Source organism: Lepidothrix coronata, unplaced genomic scaffold (assembly GCF_001604755.1).
Source record: "Lepidothrix coronata isolate B3197 unplaced genomic scaffold, Lepidothrix_coronata-1.0 Scaffold3, whole genome shotgun sequence".
Classification (NCBI taxonomy): Eukaryota; Metazoa; Chordata; class Aves; order Passeriformes; family Pipridae; genus Lepidothrix; species Lepidothrix coronata.
In genome coordinates, this window is record NW_016690183.1 from 2,059,998 (window position 1) to 2,084,012 (window position 24,015).

A 24,015-nucleotide genomic window follows, 5' to 3' on the forward strand; every position below is an offset into this window, starting at 1 on the left:
AAATGTTAAAATTTATAGATCACAAAATTGTCCTGTGCACTGTTATTCCTCTTATGCCACGGACTGGCTACAATTTTTGTTTCTTTACCCTTTCCCTCTCCTCATTAAAACATATTAATGTACTTTTCCTTATCAATAGCAGTGAAAATAGACTTAATTTCATCTCTTGGTTCCTTACAGAGTAATTTATCTGAGCAGCACTGTATGCTATCCTTCCTGATATTTTTAATTTCTTTCATAACAGAATCAAACTAAACTCCTTGTCCATTAGGAGTTTTCAAACTGTGTTGGATTGTATTTTACTCTTCAGTCAGGTGCAATACCTCGTCATGCTATACATTTAGATGTAATTAAAGCTTCCAATTCTACTTTGTCATGGGGACATAATTCATTTGGTGGGACTATTTTTGGATCTCTTCTAGGCAAGTAAAGGCAAACTTCATGAAATGAAAGTACTATCATTAGGTGAGTTTGTAACACACTCAGAATGTATTAGGGACATCACTTCAGGATAATGAATTGTAAAAAAACCATTAAGGAGTGAATTTGGAATTAATCTCTGTCAATTTTCATACATGTAATAACTACTGATAATGCACAATCTTGATTAAATATATTTCATGCACATAGCCAAAAAACCCCATTAGTTATTGTAAGTGCAAATATGAACTCAAACATCAATATAAGTTCCAAGTGCATCTTAGTCTAAAGCTATTTAATTTCATCAGTTGTGGTATTTTCCTTTTATCTATTTCTATGTTTATAGACATGTTTCTGTTAATCATATGGCATGCTATCTGCCTGAAGAGTTAGCTAGGCAGTTATCTTAAACCAAAGAGAGTCTAGTTTTCAGATTTTGCTTGGGTCAAATGCAATAATGAAAAGAATCTTCTTAGAGGCTCATTCATGCAATGACTTTCCTGTCCATGGCCCTCATCCCTAAACTAACAGAGTGGAAGAATTTATGACTGCTAGTATTAAAATCTGGTACAGATAATCAGTCAATTTGAGTTAAAGGGAACACAGACAGATATGATAGAGCTGATTCCTGGGGAACATGTGATTTATAGGTGGAGACAATGTTATAACCAAAATCAGATTGGCTTCCCAGCATTCAAAACTGGTTTTGGTTGTAAAGGGGAGAATTCTATAGAATATAAATTTTTAGATGGACAAGCTTTCCCCCCTCCCCAAATGCCTAGTTCTAAAAAAATTTTCACAAGTTTATTTTAATTTTTTAACTTTAATGTCTTGTAGTCATGGCTTATCTGCTGACATGAGAGTAGGAAAAACAGACTTTAGTTAGTAAGACTAGCTCAGCAACATTCATTTTCAGGGATAAGGAGATAATCCCTACTCTGTAAGGTGATAAATTAGTTGATAATTCACTGACTGAAAATTCAAGGAATCAAGAATGGCTAGTAGGAAAGATTTTTGAGAAGTTAAATGCTGCAATTTATACACATGGAGTAGTAGCTGGTTTGTTTTACTTTATTTCATTTCTTCTCTCTTTTTCTTTTTTTTCTTTTCCTTAATGCAAGCCCAATTGATTTTATAACAAAGAGAAGAGATGAACTGAGAAAACCCACAGTGTTTGTTTCTGTGAAGTGTTATTCATCTCTTGATTACATGACACAGATGACATAGAAAACTGGCATGGTTTAGTCTGCTTCACTGAATGCAGTTTGTTTTCATGTCTGTTTGCTATTGTATTAATCCTACTTTTTAGCTGTGTTCTAAGATGGCTTCGTTTTCAAGTCTTGTCTACAAACACTCAGGAGCATCTACATTCATGCTCATTGTTGGTGTAGACAGGCTGTTATCATTTTTCCTTTTACGTTTTCTATTCTGATGAGACCAGGGGGGTTATACAGCTTACAGGAACCATGTTATTTTGGGGTTGCTATAATGATGGATGATGCGTCTAACATTGACTGTATAGATGCAGCCAAGACGAAAGCAGACAGTTCAGGAATGGGGCCCTTAAAATCTAAAGGTAACTAGTAAATGTTTGACTAGGACAAATACTTGGGTGGGAAGAAAAACAATGGTCTTTCAGTAAAGTAACCCGGTCTAAGATCTCTACATGATCATGGGAAAGATTCTTCCACTATGGCTTAAGAGTCTGGAAATCTTAATGATAGGTTCTTGTCCAAGCTAGTTTTGAGCTAAATTGCATTAGCATTGTAACAGCTTCAACACAGCTGATGTTCAAACTAGGAGAAAGTTCACTAAAGTGAAACTCACATTTTCAACACAAAGCTATGTAAGTGAAGTCGCATTTATTGGGTCAGTATCACAAAGGGGGTTCAGGGTTCAGGTCATCTGGGACACATCATTACTTAAGATAAACTGAAGAACAAGCTCACAGAAATCCCAAGAAAGTCAATTAAACCATCTGTGCTTCCTTATTATCAAACACTTCTGCCACTTCCTCCTATTTCATATTCCATCTGTTTTTGTAGAATTCTTGTTTTGTAGAATTCTTGTTTTTGTAGAATTTTTGTAGAATTCTTTCTGTTCTTCTTTCTGCTTTCTTTTTTCTTTTATCTGACACCTAACAAGGGCATTTTAAATATATGTTGCTACATGTGTTTGCAGTCTTAGTGGTGTTTCTGTCACTTTGAAAAGTCTGTTTTTACTGTCTGGTTGTGCCGTCTTTCTGTCTCTTTAGATTCACTTATGGCATTCAGTAATATTCCCTCCCTCTGATTATTGGCTATATTAATAGTTTTACCACATCATACCATTACATGTTTTTCTATGACAGATACCATTGACTGCTTGTCTCTATTAACAGATTTGACATATTACTGTAACACACAGATTTTGCGACACTTTATACAAAAGAAAGTAGCCTGTTGCAGAACCATTTTGCATGAATATATCTATATTTGAAGGCACCACTAAAGCCCCCATTCCCTCAGAAAGCCTTTGAATTAACTGAAATCTGTATTACGGAGGTTTTGAGGAAAAGGCTCAAAACGGATCTCCCAGGATATGAGCTTAATTTTGCTCCTGCTGAAGGCTACATTATCAGAATAGTCTATAAATCTAAAAAGAGTTGTCTTGAAACTTGTTCTTCTGTCAGCATTCTTCTCCCATCTTCCAGTATGCCTGTTAGTACACTGATCATTTCTAAACAAATTATTAGGTCAGATGTGTATTTTTAGATACAAAAATAAATAATAAAGTCATATATTTCTAGCATTTCCACCATTTCTTTTCAGTTTTGCACTTACTGCTTTGCATAGAACACTATCTTTCCCTGAACAGATCTTGTATGGAGAAGATAACCCAATAAAGGATAATAAATGTTAATGAATATTGTTTTCATATAAGTTAAAATATGCTGGATAAAATCTGAAAATCAACCTTTATTTTATTCTATAAGTGGCTTTTTACACCTTCTTTATCTCATGCATTCCATACATGCTTTTGGACCTAAGAACAATGAAAGCAAGAAGTTTGTGTGAAGTCAAAACTGCCAGCTAATAAGAGTTGTTGCTCAAATTGTTTCTCCATTTAATTTCTGACTCATTGTTTTCCTTTTTCTTTGCAGTTTTCCATTTGTCCCACAAAGTCACTCGAGTGGTTCCAGAAAGTGCTCTGCTGATTGTCCTCGGTATTGTTCTTGGTGGCATTGTATTGGCAGCAGATCACATTGCCTCCTTCACCCTGACACCAACTGTATTTTTCTTCTATTTGCTGCCCCCCATTGTTTTGGATGCTGGATATTTTATGCCAAATAGATTGTTCTTTGGAAATCTTGGCACAATCCTTTTGTATGCTGTCATTGGGACAATTTGGAATGCTGCCACAACTGGTTTATCTCTCTATGGTGTCTATCTGACAGGAATAATGGGTAAGTTTGATTTATGAAGGCACTACTGTATACCAACTGTTAGCTGGGTGATGATTTACAACTTAACAACTCTTTCCAGCAGAAAAGTTCAATTTTGACAGAAGCAATTTGTAATATCTTTACGAAATTTAACAATGACCTGAGAAATCTTCCCTGGAGACAGCACAAAAGCAACTTGAATCATGTCTCTCGTGCTGTCCTGCTCTAAATGTGTGTGTACACTCTCAGGGTAAAGCTCAGGATTCTTTCTGCTAATGGACGTCTGGACAAAAATACACAGTGAAGGGCTTGTTTCTTTCTGCTGTGATAGAAACCTCAGAAGTTACTGTGAAATGGAAGTGCCTTCCTTCAGTCAGCTTTAATATTAATCAAGGAATGGTTGCTGAGTGGGTATATAGGTGTGACACATTTCCACATCTCTTTTTTGTCTTCTGAGCCTGGAAATTGTAACTGAAGATTTAGAAATTTTAGACTTACAGAACGAGGTAGCAGATGTCTTACTGACAGCAGATGTCTTACTAAAAAAAAAAAGGTCATTTTAATGAGAGCAGTCCAATGGGGTTTGAAAGGGTGCAGAATTTCCCAGACCACAAATCTAAAAAGTGAAGATTCCCTATTGCTTGTGCTTTGCCCAAAGAAACTGTGGATGCCCCATCCCTAGAAGTGTTCAAGGCCAGGTTGGATGAGGCTCTGAGTAACCTGGTAACCTGATCTAGTGGAAGGTGTCCCTGTCTCCCATGGCAGGAGGGATGGACTGAAGGGCGTAAGAGGTCCCTTCCAACACAAACTGTTCTATGATTCTAAGATGCACTCTATCTCAATTATTCTATAATAAAAGGGCACAGAGGTGATAGAACAGGCCCAGAACAGCAGTGCTTAATCTGTACAGACTTGTTCTTTGGACACATGTTATTTAACTGCGGATATTTGTAATATAGACAGCTATGGTAAATTTAGCTTACATTTTATATATTTACCTTACTATAGCTCACATTTTGGAAGGAGCATTTTTTTTCTTTAGAAGTTACAAAGGTGAGAGCTCGGATACAAACACTGTTGACTCTTTATACTGCATCTACAATATCACATTTATAAATAAAATCAGGTTTTCAGGAACAAAATATATGACAGAAGGATGTTGCTATTGCAACATAGTGGGAAAGGATTTCTTTATTTAAATATCCAAGATGCTTCAAATAATTTTAAAAATACCACCAAACTTATTTTCTTAACATTGTGTTCTGGGAAATATAATGAACGATAATTAGTTTGATATAAATCATTAAAGGAAAAGGATTGATCTCTTTATAACGTGAAATGGAAAAGTCAAGTCTTTTCAAAAAAGTTTGTTTTAATTGAAAAATTCTCCTATCTCTTCCTCTTGTCCCAATCAGTAAACAACTCTCATCTAACTGCAAAAGCTGGATTTGGTGTCTACATGTTCTGCTTCATCATTATGCAAATCTTTTAGTGATAGTGTTTACTAGAACTCTGAGCTTACAGTTAAACAGCAGAATCAGCCCTTACCACAGGTCACAGCTAAAGCTCTACAAGATAAATATAGGGATGTTAACAAACGCAAACAATAAACTGACATGCCTGGTGAATTTAAGTTTAGAAAGAACATTAATTGGTATACCGTGGGGACCTGTCTTTGCCACGCCGACATAGTATAACCTACTAGAGTTCTAATTTCAGCTACTAAAAAGGCCAGAGGAGGCTGTCCCTGATTCAAACTGTGCCATTCTCCAGCAAAGCTGAGCAGGACTTTAAAATACCTGCTTGACACCTACTCACTAATCCACTAAATACATTGTGTTGACCTCCAAGATGTCAATAAGTTCTAAGCACCATACTTTGTGATAAACCTTGCTGTTGTTACTTACTTGCTGAAGCTAGGAGAATACCGAGTTACTCATTTTCTAGAAGAGTCTGTAGTAGCTTCTGGTTGAAGTTCTGTGTCATATTTTTGTTTCTATCCTACTTTTTCTACAATTGAAGTGAATAATGCTAAAAGTAATATCATTAAAATGTAGAAATGTAAATCCACTACAGACTAAGATGAACTAAAAACAAGTGACTTTCAACTTTGCCATTCAATGGGCTTGTAGAACTGTCCAGCAATATAAGGGTGCATAATCCAAATTAGATTGCTTAGATTTCCTACATAAATAAACAAAAGCAGCTCTTTGTTTGCATTCAATACCCTTGTAGGAAAATAGAGACGGTGATAAGGACAAAAAAATCCTTCTTTAGAAGTGAAATGAAAAGATTAGCACCTTAACTGTTAACTAATAGTCATATCAATCTGCTTTCCCAGAATAGGAAGAGTTACCTAATCCTAAACCTTTCTGGCTGATTGCACTGAACTGTTCCCCATCTGCTGGAGAACTAACACGTGCGGTATTGTGGAATAATTGTGGCTGTGACTAATGCTTAGAGCAGTTTTTCCTGTACCATCTAGGTCATAGCTGCAACATGCTGAGTGTGTCTAGAAGTCTTAAACTGAGCCCAGCAAACTTATCTTGCTCAGGTGTCGCTGCTGTCAGCTAGTCACTTGGAAATTACTTGTGTTATTAGTCTAAGTAAAAGTCTGATTCAGAAACTCCATGCCTCCTGACAGTGCTTTGTAGGAATTACAGATGTGTCCTAATCTCCCCATAAATATTTGCTCACTAGCTTTGCAAGTCTTCAAAGAATGTACCAATGATTATAATTGGTAACACATAAAAAAGATAAGCAATCTCAGTGAGCCAATTTATTTTAAAACCTTACATTCTATTATACCCTGATCTCTGATAGTTATTGTCATTGGACTTGTTCCTTCCTTAAGCATGCCAGAGGAGGACAACATTTGGTGGAATCATTACTTAGATTCAGGTTCAAGGCTATTCTCAGAATTTTTGGCACAGACTTAAGGTCACTCCTTCAACCCCACTCTCATGCTGAAATGGGTAGATTCAGTCCTTCTTCACGGCCCAATATGTCCAAGAGTGAACAAGACTATTTATATTTTTGAAAATATGAGGTAGTCATATATCTGTGCAAGCTATGAATTTCTGTTTTCAGGGCCTTGCCAAGATTCCCATACACTTCATGGAAAACATTGTAGATGCTCTGATTGGCGGATAGCAGCTAAGAGAATATATACATCTGCAGCTCCATCAGATTATTGGCCATTGTCACATATAACAGGCTGTTGTCTACTCATGTTTCTGGCTGCCCATATAAGTATCCTTTCCTTGAGTAAATATGCCCATATAATTTTGTATCAAAAACATTCGAAATCTAGTTCCTCTTTCAATTATGATCTAAGCACAAAACATTTTGAATTTGAAAAATTACTTCATAAGAATACTTTCTAGAGGAGTGGCCATGTTGTTCTGGAAGTACCTTACAGGCAATATTGATCCTGTGGCTACGGTTACTGACTATCATTGCCTGACTCATGCTTCCAAACCATTTAATCAGATGAATTTCTTCTTTACTTATAGAAATCATGCCTAATACAACTATAGATTAATTTTGGGCATGGGCTTCTGCACTGCATTCTAATGAACAAATTCTCAATATGTTCCTTCTTTGCTCTTCCTCATATAATTTTAGCACCATTACCTCTTAATGAACCTTGCTTACTCCTCCATCCATTAATGAACACAAAGGGAATTTTACTGTTCTATACTATTTCAGAAATCTTTTCCCCAGAAAAAAATGACTGGGGATACTACTACTCCTGATTTCATGAAGAGGGTAAATTGTGCAAGATATTTAGGAAGCTGATCAAAGAGATCTTTGTGGTTCTCCCTTTTCTGCTCCTTTTAAAGTGACAGTGATGTTTGTCTTGGTCTGTTTGCATAACTGAACAAAATAACATTAATAACTAAAAGAAGGTTAAAAAAATACCCAGTTACACTGTTGCCAGAGTTTTGTAGTTCCAAAACATTGTCAAAATTCCTAAGGGGCCACAACACAAATATATTGAGGTACATTTTGGTCCTTCATCTGTTTTTATGGTCCACTTGCAGAAAATTTAACAGTGACCTCATGAATCCTAATTTGGAAACAAGTGGCTTAACTGCACCTATCAATAAATGCCTACTTGAATAAGGAGGCCACAATTGTGTTCAACTGCACTGAGTGTAGTTAAGCCCCACTGTAGAAGTCAAATTTGACCTGTGACATGAACTATTTTGTAATGTTCACTTCAGAAGTACTGGTATAGTCCTCTTGACATCTTGCGAGTTCTCAGTTACCCTATGATAATTTACTTAAGTTAGACAAACCATACCACACACAGATACAAACTCAGTTTAAATATGGGAGCACTTTGCTGTAAGAACAGGCCTGTACTGGTCCTGCTCCCAGAAACAGCTTTGATCCACATGGGCCAATGCTGGATCCAACAAATTTGTAGGAAACAAGATGGCACAGTACTGAACTTCTTAAATAATGTCTGTACCATACTTTCCAGCTGATACCTTAGGATCCCTATTTTGAAGGATTTGACATTATCTCTAATATCACAGTCTGTCATTACTATAGATAATACAGAGCTGATTCCGCTTATTATTTGTTTGCTTTGTTTTTGAAGGCAAACTGAACTCTGGAGTGCTGGACTTCCTCCTCTTTGGCAGCTTAATTGCTGCTGTGGATCCTGTAGCTGTTCTGGCAGTGTTTGAAGAAGTCCATGTCAATGAAGTTCTATTCATCATTGTTTTTGGAGAATCACTTCTGAATGATGCTGTAACTGTGGTAAGTAAATTATACATCCCCAAGTCACCCAAACTCTAGGGTTTTTTTTCTGAAATGCATTTTCCCCTTAAAAGAAATACTGTAGTATCTGTGTGTATCTACGCATGGGCTATTGTAGTGTAGCTCATGGTGTCTTCTGTCTTACTTATGAATCCTATATTGTGAAGATTAGATGTTTCAGCATGAAAGCTATTTGGAGCTGGTAAGTGACATAAAAATATACAGTCCTGGGCTGGACACTTCAAATGAAGTTTCAGGGACGCATGTTTTATTTACCTTTGCTGTTCAAGTAGAGGTTTTATGACTTAATGAAATTAGTTCCAAGGATTTTAAGCCTTTCTTTGCTGTTGTTTTTTAATGCACATAGTCTTTTCTGCATATTTCTGTTATGCCTATAATTTCTATGCATACCTCAACCAGTGAGAAAGAATACTCGCCAAAGTGTTTATGCCTTCTCCCTCTGTTTTACTTCAATCAGATATTTATCAACACATATGTAACAAAGATCCAATTTGGAAAAACTTGTGTGACATTTCTGTTTTGTTTTGTTTTTTTTTTTTCAAACATGTTAATTTTCTTTTTTTATTTAGAAAGACTTTAATAGACTTAAAGAAACTCAAATTTCTACTGATATTTTTATTTTGATTGAAACACCTTTTCTTTTCACATAAAATTTTTTCTTACAATAAAATAGTCGATAGTTTTGTAGTGCAGTGTTAGTAGACAGGGACTAGAAAGTCCCAAGGCAGAAAGGTGCTGTGCAACCAAGTTGCTATACAGCTTCAGTTCACTTTTGGATCATTTCCTGTTTCTGCTCCTGCCTATATCCAAAGGAGGGTAAGACATTTTCACTAGGCTCAGTTTCTTAACTTTTTGCAACCAAGGAAGCAAGGCACTGCAAGGTCACTGGCTGCAGCCTAATTGTTCACACGAATTTGAAAACGGCTTCCAGAGAAACCTAATTGCCCTTTGATATCAGTATCATTAGTAGTTTTGGGGTATTGACAGGAAGAAATATTAAAATAAACCTTTGATGAACTCAAGTATCAACATCACTGGCTTTCAGAAGGAAATGAGTTTTTGTTACTGCGAAATGAACATGAACACTCACTCTACAAATAAAAGAAAATTTGATTCATTGAAGGAAATCTAGAAGAGAAGAGCAAGCATGATCAGGAGTCAGAAAGCACAGTCTGTGAGGAAATTTGAAACAAGTGGAGTTCTTACCTTGAAAATGGAAAGCCTGGAGAAGAAAGTAGATGATATGGCATTCTTTAAACATGAAAATGTAAAAGACTACTCTTACAAAGCAAAGTAACCTGTATACTGTGACTGGGTAAATATGATAAGAATTATCAAGGTTAGTTGCAACAAGGAAAGCTGAGAAAGCCATAGTAAAGTTCTCCTCTGTCACTAGAGGAATTAAGAACAATTTAAACAGGCATATGTCAAAAATGATGCTCATACAAACCTCATTAGGCAGGGGTATGAATAAGGTTATTCATTATTTTAAAAGCTTGTTATTTTAAAAGCTTTAGTACAATTATTGCAGTTTATTCTCTTTTATGTTCAACTTATGTATGTTCAATATATTTCAATTTAGTCTCATTATTAGCATCTTATTAATTATCTTATTTATCTTATACAGGTGATTAAATAAATCTGTCAAATATCTGGATTTTACAGTGAGAAGTGCCTTAGAAAACACATCTCTATGTAACAATCCTTCTTATCAATAGGAAACATTGAAATGAGAAATGGAAAATTGTGGTTTTTTCTTAAAAAAAAAAATTGTTTCTTCTTGCTCCACTGCGTTTTCTCCATTTTGAAAAAATATCAAATCTGCAAAGTCTTCTCCCTCCACACAGAATTTCCCTCAGCCACACACGGTTTCAGGATTCATAATGTTAAGGCCCATAATGAGATTATTTTAATAGGCTCAATTCAGGAGCAATTATTGAGTTAGTCTACTTTTCTTTTCAGGTCCTGTACAATGTGTTTGAAACTTTCGTTGCAATAGGTCCAACGAATGTGACAGGAATTGAATGTCTCAAAGGCATAGGTGTGTAGAATTCAATTCTGTATCTCATATGTGATATATGTGCATATGTAGTATTTTAAACAAAATATTATTAATATGCTATTGGTAACAGCTATTTTTCAACCCTTTTCATTATTACTCATATTACCACACTAGTATGGCATAGACAAATGTCTTAAGAAAACAATTAGATAAATATTCCTGAATATTTGGAAAACTTAATCAGATAGATCTGTTTTCTTTTGAGGAGACTCAACAGTTGTGGAATTAATTTGGTAAGATCACCAAACTTGGTATTTTCTTTGTATTTAATAACATGTCCTTAGTTTCAGCCTATGCTCTCCCTCCCTGCATTCCAGGAAAGTTGAGATTGTGTATAGGCATTCTCACCCCTTATCACTGATTGCCATCCAGTAACGTTTGCCAGTGACTATCAAGAAATTTTATTTACCTAAAAATAGAGTCCCTATTTCCCATTCCAAGCATGACATGATACTTACTACATTATCTTATGAATAAATGTTTTAACAATGACTTTGACATATTCTAGAATATGCTTTTGTGAATACATTTGTTTACAGAACATGGGAAAAAACAGTACAAATTAAATGTAGTGTCTTTTGTATAAAGCTAAAATGGTGAGGCTTAGAAGAAAGTAACCTTGATTTTCTACAGAATGCTACATTCACATACCAAATGCTCAAAAGTATTTCCTGTTGTTTCACTTTAGAAATATATTTTGACATGTCCTCCAAAATTTTCTCTCATTTACTAGCCATTTGCTGTTAGGTCTGTGCAAGAGAATGAATTCAAACCATTGTACTTTTACTGTTTAAGCTGTGTTAGGTTTTGCTTTTCAGTGTCGTTCTTTGTGGTGAGCCTTGGCGGGACACTGGTTGGCATTTTCTTTGCATTCCTGCTCTCACTGGTCAGTCGTTTCACCAAGCACGTGAGAATCATTGAACCTGGATTTGTGTTTATCATTTCCTACCTGTCCTACCTCACAGCAGAGATGCTATCTCTTTCAGCTATCCTGGCGTAAGTTTCTTTTTATTGCTCTCTGGGAAGGGGCTGAGAAGGAAATATGGTTTTTAAAAATATTGAAAGAAAGGCCTAAATTATATAGGACAGCTATAAATATGACACTCATGAAGCTTATGCTGGATAACAGTATTTTCACACTGCAGTAAATTATAATTTGCAAATACTGTCATTCAGCCTTGAAAAGGAATATGTTTTCCAGTATTTGCTGTGCAACATGAGAACTCCTTTACAAAAGACAGACATGACTCTTCCTTCTTAGTTATTAATAATACTTCAATCTTAACAGTTGTCCATTTGTATTGACATCTTTCCCTATAATGTGTAACCAAAGCAATATTTTTCTATGGCATTATGTGAATGTCATTATTCACTGCTCTCTCTGACTTGGCTGGTCTGCTAAGTTTTGCCTAAATTTTGCCTGTTTTGGCTTGAGTACCCCTGTGATCTCTCTTCTTTTAGTACCCATTGACTCCTGGCACACCTTTCTTCTCAGTTTTGCTTATCATGTTTGTAGATGATACAGTAAGTATATCCAAGATCAAAAAATCTTTCTGCAAAGAGGTCACTAGTTTATGTCTAATGTAAACAAGATTTAAAATTTTACATGTAAGACGTATGATAATCTGAAGAGAATTAAAGTCTGTTGTGATCTAATGAAATGCTATCTTCAGGCCTCTTGAGGTTATCTCAGAATGAATGTTTGAGATATGCTTTTTACCTAGACTAGACTTCACAAGGGCTCCTGAGTTTATTTTTTCTTAGGAATTAATGGGGTGGGTTTTTATCACTATGTGACAGACAGATGGAAATAATATTAAATGTTGCAGCAGATATTTTCTGAACAATCGCTTCTTTTTCTAGGATAACCTTCTGTGGCATTTGCTGTCAGAAATATGTCAAAGCTAACATATCTGAACAGTCTTCTACAACTGTAAGATATACCATGAAAATGATGGCCAGTGGAGCAGAAACTATTATCTTCATGTTCCTGGGAATTTCAGCTGTAAATCCAGATATCTGGATGTGGAATACAGCTTTTATTCTGTTGACTCTGGTCTTCATCTCAGTATATAGAGTTATTGGTAAGGGGATAATCTTCCTATTCTTGCACTGTGTTGCTAATGCAATCACATATTCTTTATACCCCTCCCTACAAAATTTGGAGTTCTAGGCTTGTTTCTTTTAAAACATTACCTTTATTTTGGTTGAATTTATGGTTCGGTTTGGGTTAGGAGAGTAGATCTCTACAGTAAGCTTCATCATATGCTGAAAATACAGCAAGATTTCATTTTTGATGATGTGTGAGGATATGACTAGCCCAGCAGCTAACATGAATCATCCAGTGGCTAACCTTTGCTGACCCAGTACATGGTATTGGCAAAATCTCCCAGTGAAGAGGACTTTGTTCTTTAACCAAATATGTGAATCCTGTCAGCCATATCATTCCTTCAGCTCTTTCAAATTTGGTAATAGAGAGATTGTCTTAAGCTAATTTTATGGTTGACTTCAGGTTTTAGACACACAGTGATATCGGACTATACATTAATTACACTGCATGGTCTCTGGCTTAAGAAATAATTCTCAGGGACTGATAAAAAAGTGAGCAAATAAGACTGTGGCAGGTAGTGATTACCTACTGTCAATTTACTGGGGCTGTATAAGTTTGCAAACATTTCAAAATACCAAAAATGACTTGCCCAGCTATGTACATAGTTCTACTGTAGTTTTGCTGAAGTCACAAAAAAGGCATAGAATGAAGCGCTTGTAGAGAGTAACACATGTAGTGATTTGGTGTATGTACTTACACCTGGGAATAAATTAAACTGGTTTATTTGCCTGTTTGTCTTGACTTAAATTCAAATAACAGGTTACATGTCTATCTAGCTGGCAAGTTTCCTAGACTCTGTGTTCTTATTCTGTCTCAGAGGTTCCTGAGCTGAATTAAGTGTCTAGCCCCTTGTCCTCCTTTCTGAACAGTCTGTAAGCATTGTTCATTTAACTGCTTCTCAGTAACTGCTAATGTGCCTGAGGTGTTCAAAAGAGTTTTCAATATCTTGTCTTTGACACTGTTTGTTTTCCTGAAATAAGTGTTTAACTATCCTGTAATAAATGTGCTCAACAATTAAATAGTAAATATTCAGCAATAACAATAAGCACCCATTAAAGTAATTGATCTTAGACACTGGCAAATTACTAAATACCTGATGATACCTCATGCAATTGCAGGTCTCATACCCTGAAGAGGTAGACTGGTGGCATGAATGGATTTTTAAGAGTCCCTTCTTACAGTGAACAGACACTCTTCCCTTGGCACAAGTTCAAAATTCTCTGAAAAGAGAAATATCTGTCTTGCATTGGTTAACAGCACTGGCATGCTGCAGTGGGACATGTGTGCCATGCCACTTGGAGGAGTGGTGAAACTGTTTTTCCTCTGTATGGTGGGAGCTCTGGAACACATTGGGATAACTAGAACTTTAGTTCTCCTGAAGCAGGCAGCATCTCACCTGTATGTCTGAAGACAGTGTTAGCATAACTAGACCACCCTTCCTAAGACAATGACATAAACATTCTCTTTAGTGATTTTTAAAGGGTACCACACTTAGTCCGTAAATCAATGCTGTTTTAACCCGTTTCTATTAAATGACCATGTGAATATCACTGGTTATGGTGCTAGAAATTCTATTCTTTCTCAGTGAATTTCAAAGATCAGGACGCAGCAGAACTTGCCCTGTAGTGCCTGTGCTGGAGGGCAGCGCTCTCAGAAGAAGAGCTGCTGGTTCACAGAAGCAGCTCCATCTAATTCCTTTGACCTGATGTAAAGGAGAAGGCACCAAGTGGGCAGCATAGTGCTACAGAGGGGGAAGTGGGTGGAGTAGATTGTTACGAAAGTGGTGTGGTGGTACCATTTCTGTTACACACAGTTGGGATATTGACATTGCACAAGGGTATTTCTAGACATGCTGACATTTGTTTTTTACAGGTGTAGTTTTACAGACATGGATTCTCAACCGCTACAGAACGGTCCAGTTGGAGATAATAGACCAGGTGGTGATGTCCTATGGTGGACTACGTGGAGCAGTTGCTTTTGCTCTTGTTGCACTTCTGGATAAGGACAAAGTGCATGACAAAAACCTGTTTGTCAGCACAACTATCATTGTTGTGTTTTTTACTGTTATTTTCCAGGTAATTTAACTACTTAAGCATGCTTCTTGCAAGGAGAAGGAGTCCCCCAAAAGTACTGAATGCTTAAAGCAGTTCTCAGCTGAAGGTTGCATATGGTTTCACTGAACTGAAAGAATAATTGAATTTGTAATTTTAGTAACAAAGATCCCATTTTATGTTTTCATATGGGACCACATGGGACAAAACACAATTTCCTCTGTGCTAAAAATTGTTCAGTCTTAGCCACTTAGTATTAATAGTGCCTAGTTAATATCTGATTAAACATCCTTCACCTCATACGAATAACTATAGGGAACAGTCCTTTTAATGGGAAGATAAGTCATTAAGCTGATCTACCTGAGTCTCCTTGCTTTATTATATTTAATAGCAGTGGGACAAGAAAGTATTTAACATCCAAACAAAATAGCACTTTCTGGATGAAAAAGCATTAATTTAAGTGGAGATATGTCAGTATATAGCAGCTTCTAATTTTATCTGAAGTGTATTACAGAAAGTTTAATTGTGGTCACAAACTCCTGATATGTGGAGAAAATACCACAATCAATTGTAAAAAGAATACTTATACACTTCCAGTACCATATTTTTATTATAGAAGTTGTTGGTTGTTGTCTTTTCAAACCTTTGTAACAGAAGCTGAGGGTACAGCATTTTATCTTCTAGAGAGGACGGAGATCAACTGAGAAAGTATGAGAACCACCAAGTAACACACAAATGTGCTCTATTTCTCTTTAACAACACCAGTTGGAGGAAAGTCTAGGAAAACTCAAGTATTTATTATCATGTTTCAATCCTTAGGGACTAACTATCAAGCCTTTGGTACAGTGGCTGAAAGTGAAGAAAACTGAACACAGAGAGCCAAAACTGAATGAGAAACTTCATGGCAGAGTAAGATATTTTAAAATAAAACTATGGTGTCTTTTGGGTGTTTACAGAGCATCTTAAGAGAAAACAAAAATATTAGAGAGAATTTCTTTCCTTGGAAGGGAAGGGACCATGAAATTTCAAGAGCAAAATTCTTCAAACAGTTCAAAAGTTATTTTTAGGTTACTATTTGTCTCCTCTGAGGGGATACTCAACTGAAAGTTCTGGTCTTTCACTTGAGAATTCAATAGGGCTGAGAGTGCTGGGGAAACAGCACAAATTGAATATGCTTTGTCTTCATTTAAAATGAATATTTGATTGACGACTGCTAGGGCAAAGCATGTGCAAGTAAGTTTATTTTTCCATCTTACAAGCTGTTAATGTCTGGAAAAGGTATGAAAAGCAGGCTTTGTAGCTTACATGTTACATAGAAAGATAGTCTACTGCCCAGTACAGATTAATTATATACTGAAATTCCCGATCAATGGCAATAGTTTTAATGCAGTGTGAGTGCTGTGTATTCCTGCATTTATTTACCCTTTTAAAAGATTTTGAAACACAATCTCTTCCAGTTCACTTTCACACAACATTATAAAATTCTTATTCAGTAAAAAACCCCATATATTTTCAATACAAATATAGGTTATAGGATGGAAGACTATAGACAGAATCATCAAGATTGGAAGAGACCTTCAAGAACATCTAGTTCAATCATCAACCCAGCACCACCATAATTACCCCTAAACCATATTTCCAAGTGCCACATCCAGATGCCTCTTGAAACTTCCAGAGACGGTGACTCCACTACCTCCCTGGGTGGCTTATTCCAATGTCTACCCACTCTTTCAGTGAAAAATGTTTTTTGATATATAGTCTGAACATCCCCTGGCTTAATTTAAGACCATTTTAACCTCCTTTCAGGTAGCTGGAGAGAGCAATAAGGTCACCCCCTAAGCCTCCTCCAGACTAAACAACTCCTGTTCCCTGAGCCGTTCTTCATAACACATGTTTTCTAGACCTTTCACCAACTCCAGCACCTCAATGTCCTTTTTGAGGTGAGGGGCCCCAAACTGACCACAGTACTCAAGGTACAGCTTCATCTGTGCCAAATATATCACCCATGTTCTTGCAAATCTAGCATCTGTATATTCTGCAGTAATCACTCCAATGTTCAGAGTAAAATGTTCACAACCACATGCAGAAAAAGACCAAATTGTACCTGCAGCTGCCTTGGTTTGAATCAACAATTATAAACCTTGGATTTATATCAGCCATCTAACATAATCAGGACAAAATTTTGCTCTAGATATTAAAAGAATGATGCCTACTTCTACTCTGAGGGGAGTATGGATTCCTGAAACATCTAAAAAGGCACACTAGGGAAATTGTTCAACTGATTTAATCATTGACACTAATAGTGGCTGATGTACTTCATAGGTCAGAAATGGAGATGGCAAAATGAGTCAATAAAAAGTTTTAAAACTGAATGTTAAAATGGGGGTCTGAGTACCTTCTTGCTGAGAACATTGTAATTCAAGAATAGTTAGTGAATTTATAAAAAACTGGTTAGAAAGCTCAGGACCTTTGAAGAAAAGCTTATAGTAGTTAGTATTTCTGTAAATGGGAAATAAATTTGCTTAACAGCAATAAAATTATTCTGCATAGTCACCTGGTCTAACTTAAAAAAAATTTGAGCTATTTTCTATTTATGCTTTTTTATTTCTTAACCCCACTTTCACTTTCCTAGGCCTTTGATCACATTCTTTCTGCTATAGAAGACATTTCTGGACAAATAGGCCATCATTATCTGAGAGACAAGTAAGTAGTAACTAACTTGGAATGTTGAAATACTGCTAGGAAATCTTATCTGTACATTATCACTTTTTAAGCCTGTGAGTTTAGGGAAAGCAAGGATGTAGAATGTAGTTTAAGAGGTTATATACTGAAAATACTGGAAATATAGCAAATGTGAAAACAGTGTATTTTTGTCCCCTTACAACTGGAATCTGTTCTACAGTTCAGATTATGCCTTTGCAGGTGCCTCAGTTCACATTCAGGAGTCAGATTCTCTCGAGGTTAGAGAACTGGCTATTTGTACAAGTTTTAAGCTAAAATGTTAATGTTGGTACTTTTCTGTAATACTACATTTCATGAAAAATATTTATGTGTGGGGGCATTAAAAAACCTCAGCTACAGCTGGGCTAGCTGCTTATCCTATTTCTACAAAGGATGTGTACAACATCTCTGAAAGTAATGGCAGAGGGTGCTTTAAAATGGCTCTGATAGTTTCAGCCTATTAGTTTGAAACCAATAATGAACTGTTCCCCTCTGTTTATAGCTGATTCGTCTTGAGAGAAGCAAAATTACTCAGCTGACAGATACACCATTTTCTTTAAAGCACATGCGAAGAGTTACCATTATGATGGGCACACTTCCACATCTAGATGAATAAGTGTGGAAAAAAGGACATTAAATCTGGACATCTTTAAGAATGTTATTTCAGGTTAGGCTGTTCTCTTCATGGAGTTAGGTCATTTCATAGGTGCAGGTAGTCACAGTTTTGACCTGCTAACCTCTTTCTGACTCAACATGCCAGTTCCAATCCAAAAGCCATGTGGCTGTGCTAGCTTTCTGCAGAGCACTCCCCTAACCCTTCCTGAGAAGCCAAGTCTATTAGCTTAGGCTTAGCATTATGCTTATGCAATATACAACTACTAGGCTGGAGCTAGACTGTAGTGGAACTTAAGCAGAATTACTCACCTGTGTGCATCCAGTTATAGGGACAGTCTCTTTCCTTTCCTTTTTCTCTTCATTCATTTATGCAGTGAAGAATTTTCCTGAGGCATTCCAGACAGAATATCTTCTTTCTTTTGGTCTAAATTTGTAGTTTACTTTTGGGCAATGAATTTCAGTGGGCTATATATAATATGGGAGAATACATCCCCAATTTTGAAATACTGCCTTGAGGATGGAGCTGTATCTTTTAAGTGGCAGATTAGAGTTTGACTTCTTACATGTCAGAAAGGAATCTCCTTGAATAACAAGGAGTAGCTTAATGTAGATTCATGGTTGAGTGTATGGTTTGGTGATTAATGTATTTTGAATAAGACCATCTTAAGGCTGCCTTTTGGACTCTATATGCATGAAAGTGCTTCCTCAGAGTAATGGCAGCTCCTGCCACCCTCACTGATGGTGACAATCTTGGAAATGTAAATCACAGAAAACACACATCACTACTATTCCCCAGAGCAGAGTACATCAATGGTATGAATAAGGCCCTCTGGTAGAGCTTTTAGAGGAGCACTGTTGTGATTTGATTTTCTAGTCTGGCTGTCCTACAATACAGCTGGGGAAAAGCAGATTATTTTCCAAAGGAGGGAAGAAAATTAAGTATAATCAGAAGCAGAAAAATAAGGGAGCATGATCTCCTAAAGTATAAAATGTCTTACTGAATTTGAAATGGGATACTATAGTCATAGCACTCTTGTTGTAGTAGTGTTGGTAAGTGAACGGATTAAATGCTTTGTGATAGCTGTACAAGTCTGTAGGAGGCTTTTCATTAACTTTACATGCTAATTGAAAAGCTTCAAAACACGATCATATGTTCATCATTTTTTAAAGAGTGTTTAGCTCAAAAAATATCATTTATACTAAATTAAAAATGCTGTGAAACTAAAATTGCTTGTTGCCATTAACACGGTTTGTTTAAATTATCAGGTGGTCCAATTTTGATAGGAAATTCCTCAGAAAAATACTGATGAGAAGGTCTGCTCAAAAATCAAGAGACCAAATCCTTAATGTTTTCCATGAACTCAACTTGAAGGATGCAATTAGCTATGTGGCTGAGGTACTTATGAATACTTGTTGACATATTATAGCATCACTTGGGATTTGATTTTTTAAAATTTATAATATAACCTAAAGTTGATATATTGCAGGAGATGTCTAAAGGAAAAATATTTCCATCTCTGCTTTTTTTTTTTTTTAAATATGTTTTGAATCTCGGTGTTACCTTTTTGAGGAGCTGTAGTTCTCAGTATTATGCCTGATCACCAAGAATTAGTATATTGTACTTACGTCAGTGTACTCTTCTGTTGGATTTTACTGAATATCTTTGTTTCTATATTTACTACATGAAAAAATACTGGAGGAATATTGTCTTTCTGAATGTATCAACAGAGTCTGGCTCCTGCAGAAGAGTGGTTCTATGCAGTGACAAATCTAATTTGAAGAAGCTTACCTTCAAGTGGTGTGGTATATGGCCAAAAGAGTGGACTGCTAATCTCAATCTGCCAGATCATCATAACACAAAAAAAAATAAAAAGTGGGAATGGCAACTTTAATTCAATGAAATCATAACCCCCACAATTCAAAAATTAGGATTAAAGTGATACAACAAATATCAAATGCAATCACAGAATTATGAAGTTAGGGAAACTTAAGATTTGCAATAGGAGAAGTTTTTAAAACTACAGAATAGAAGAAAGTTTCTGACCTTCTGCTGAAGTACCCATCTCAGACTGGAGCAATGTTACCAGATTGTGTAAGAATTCCCAATCTTCTTCAGTATGAAACTAGTCATCTTAGTTCAAATAACCACAAATGTGCAGTGTTCTCATAGTGTAAAAGACAGTTTTAAATGAAATATTTTTAAAGGTGATCTTTGAAATTACAATCTATCTATCCCTATAATCTCCATCTGAACTCTTTTTCACAGCTAGGTGATATATCAGTTAATTTCCTTAATTTAAATAAAATAAATTATTACTACAACTGATAATACTACTGCTACTAAGATCTTTTTTTTTTTTGAATGAGCTACAGCCAGGCGGACTTCTCCCAGTGGAACATGTAATTTCAAAGACTGAATTCAGAAAACAAGATGAAATTCATAAATTATGTTAGTGGGAAAAATGGGGAGTGGTTCAAAAGACAAGCAAATACTTCCTTTTGAGATTTTGTAAGTTACCCATTTGGTTTTCAGACCATCTGAGCTCAAAAACTAATTTACTTTCTTGTGATGCTTTCTGAGTCACACCTCAGAGGCAGAAAGTTAGATAATACTTTGATATAGATGAGCATGAAACTCATGTTCAGATTCAGTGTTGAATTTATTACAGTATTTCCTCTCTTTAACAGATGCAAAGGGCTGTATCACTAAACCATGCAGATTTAGCACCAGAATTTTTGACCAATAATGTCTTCAATTCCACATAGTATAGTCAGATTGCCAATTTTTTAGGAAAGGAAACACAAGAAAACTGACTTTTGCTACCTTAGTCCAAATGTTATTTTTGTATATTGTGTCTTGCAGATAAATTCTGTTGGTGAATGTTTACTGATGTGATAATAATAGACAAAGTAATTAAAAGTTCTGCAAGCTCTACAGAAGTTTTGCAACATAATTTCTTCCAGTGGAAATTAGTTACTAGTTGTGAATCCTAAAGTAATTTCTCTTTTGTCACTTGAATATTTGCTTCAGTGATACACTGCTTTAATGACTTTTTCTTGACTTCTCAAATATGTCTTTGCACTAAATATCTATTAATTACAAGCTGATATTGAAATTGAATCCTTTTCTTCCAGGACAAGTAAAGATCTGCTTTCCCCAGCTGCTTACTTCTCACTTGCAAGAAACTGAGGAGTTTAAAAACAATTTTATATTTTTTCCTTTGTTCAGCTCTGCTGTTATGCTGCATCTATATAACAAACAGGAGCTTGAGAGAGTTCAGTGTCAACCTAAATAAATTCCTTACAGTTGAGAGAGGAGAACCTAAGCCAAGCAAAATAAAAATAATCCAGAGCAGGTGAACAGAAGTGATTTAAAATACTTATAGTTCATAACTTGTTCTGGCTAAAATTCCTCCACTGATGATACGGTATGATGTATATATAAAACATTAAACTTGATTTGGAAAGAAAGTCAGATTCACTTAAGAAAATGGATGGAATGATGCTGTCCCAGAAAGTAATTTTATTAATCTCAAGTTTTCTGCCTGCAGAAGCCAGAGTGTACTGCTTAATGTCATTAGTCTGATCCAACACATACTGTAACATGTACATGGGCTACCACAGCAAAAGAAAGCATTTATTTGATTTGCTCTATGAATATCAAAATGTAAAGGGAACACAGTTCAGTTAAAATTGGAGAAATGTACAAAAAAACTTTTAATGTTCTGCAAGAGAGATGGCTTTTCTTGATGTATTCTTTATTGCTTTTTAAAATGTAGAGACCTGCTATGCGATTTCTCTCTGCCGTGCCTGTAACAAATGTGGATAGAGCCTTCCCAAATCTTTGTTCGCGAAGCCTAGCCATGATGATGATACTTCAAAACCGTAGATGGGTTCAGCCTATGTAACCACAATGTCACCCCAAAAATACCTTTCACCTAAACAAGAGATTACATAAGCTGCAGGGAGATCTGTGACAACATAAATCTGAGTTTTTCAAGCAGTTCACTTCTGTACACTAGTTTTAGAACTGAAAGAAAATCTCATCCCTTCAGTATCTCATTCTGACATGACATAACCTCTTTCAAATAGCCTTGTAGACTTCTATCACCACTTAACGTTTGCTGCTTCCAGTCTGGTACAGAACAGAAAACTTAGTCTTTTATTTTTGAAAATGTTACTGTTAGTGCAGTGATGCGTCAATCCATAGAAATCTATATGTATATTCCTATGCACTTGGCTTGAGACATGGTACAAAGTAAAATTGCAAATCTGTTGAGGCCTAAAAAGTCACTCACCTCCTCAAAATCAATTTAAAAGAGTGGAATAGTTTTACTCTTGGCTTTGTTCATGGGCCTAACGTCACTCAACATAAAGAAACCATAAAACCAAAAAATGGTTTGTAATTGTTACAGAAATACAGCTTTTCCCATGCCTCTTGTGCCGTTTGAGTGCAGCAGTCTCACAAATTATCGGTATTTTCTGATACACATTTTGTCCTAGGTGTTTACAGCTGTAATATGTCTTGTTTCTTTCTGTGACCAGGGAGAACGTAGAGGTTCGTTGGCATTTATACGTTCTCCAAGCACAGACAACATGGTGAATGTGGATTTCAGCAGCCCACTTCCAAGTACTGTGGAAAGCTCTGTCTCTTATTTACTGTAAGTAATGTGGACTGATGGGGACGTATATGAGAGGAAATTGAAACAATGTTTAAAAACCCGAAAAATGCAATTTACAGGGGCTTCATGTGCTACTTTTTTAAAACTTTAATTAATATTTTCTCTCACATAAAATCAGTATACACGGATTTATGTTGTTGCATTTTACACACAAACAGTTTTTTTCAGTAAAAGCTGGTAAGATGAAGCAGACATCCATTTTAGAGTTGTTTCATTTGCCTTTGGTTCACCAACTGCTCTATACATGGCTAGATGTTATTTCTGTATCTGCTCCAGAATAAGTCAAGAGAGAAATGAGGAAAAAAATCACCATGTGGAATTAATGATACATCCACCTGACAGAAAAAAACATAATCTTTTCACATTTCCCATTAGGCATTTGCTCGCTCATTTCCATTTAGCCAGTTCTTACCCTTCCTTTTCTTTTTAAAAAACTTCATCTTCTTTTCTCCCTCTTGTTCCTCATCTTCCTGCTTATTACTCCTCTTCAACAATTAATGATTTTAAAAACTGCTGTTTGTTCTCTTTTTCAGGAGAGAAAAAGCTGGACCAGTTTGCCTCGACATGCAAGCTTTAGAGCAGAGGAGGAAAAGTATCCGGGACACAGAAGATACACTTGCTCATCACACCCTACAACAGTACCTGTATAAACCCAGGCAGGAGGTGAGAGCAAAAGGCTAGCATTGAACTGTTTTCCAGTCTAAAACTAGGAGGTATTATGAACCAAAACTTGGGAGAGAAACTCAAAAGGAGACAACTCGCTGCAAAATCTGCACCCTTGAGGAAGATGGGCTCTTTGTCTGCGTGCTTTCTCACTTGAGAACATGCCTTTTTAACACAATTAGTGTCTTTGAAATCACTGAGGCCAGTGCAGCGCAGAACTGTGTCCAACATAGATTCTAATCAGGATTAAATGGGGTGTATTGACTGAAGTAATTCAGATACTTATAGGGAGAGGCTGACTTTGAATGACAGTCCACTCTTACGTACTTAAGATTCTTGGACTTACACCTGTTTCATAGAGAAGAAAGAAAAACAGAAGTTTCATTAATGCCTTCAGACTAGTTTTTGGTTCATTCTTTCCTATGGAGTTGTTTACATTTCCATGACACTGATTGAATGCATTGATTCAGGGC

At 36.0% G+C, this 24,015-nt stretch overlaps 1 protein-coding gene across 6 annotated transcripts in view; it reads left to right on the top strand.

Moving 5' to 3' along the window:
- The window catches only part of SLC9A3 (solute carrier family 9 member A3), a 54,599-nt gene that overhangs the window by 19,611 nt on the left and 10,973 nt on the right, over positions 1 to 24,015 (top strand). For 5 of the 6 annotated variants that reach the window (XR_001875979.1, XM_017821902.1, XM_017821915.1 and 2 more), the window contains exons 2-12: positions 3,563 to 3,865; positions 8,457 to 8,617; positions 10,601 to 10,679; positions 11,519 to 11,696; positions 12,564 to 12,784; positions 14,683 to 14,885; positions 15,681 to 15,770; positions 17,494 to 17,564; positions 19,464 to 19,593; positions 22,743 to 22,858; positions 23,413 to 23,542. Coding sequence is in view for 5 of the 6 variants with exons in the window: in XM_017821902.1 (XP_017677391.1) it covers positions 3,563 to 3,865; positions 8,457 to 8,617; positions 10,601 to 10,679; positions 11,519 to 11,696; positions 12,564 to 12,784; positions 14,683 to 14,885; positions 15,681 to 15,770; positions 17,494 to 17,564; positions 19,464 to 19,593; positions 22,743 to 22,858; positions 23,413 to 23,542 (1,682 nt within the window). In the remaining variant the exon portion in view is untranslated. Of the gene's footprint in view, positions 1 to 3,562; positions 3,866 to 8,456; positions 8,618 to 10,600; positions 10,680 to 11,504; positions 11,697 to 12,563; positions 12,785 to 14,682; positions 14,886 to 15,680; positions 15,771 to 17,493; positions 17,565 to 19,463; positions 19,594 to 22,742; positions 22,859 to 23,412; positions 23,543 to 24,015 lie in introns of those variants that run through there. The other variant, XM_017821945.1, reaches the window with a different exon arrangement.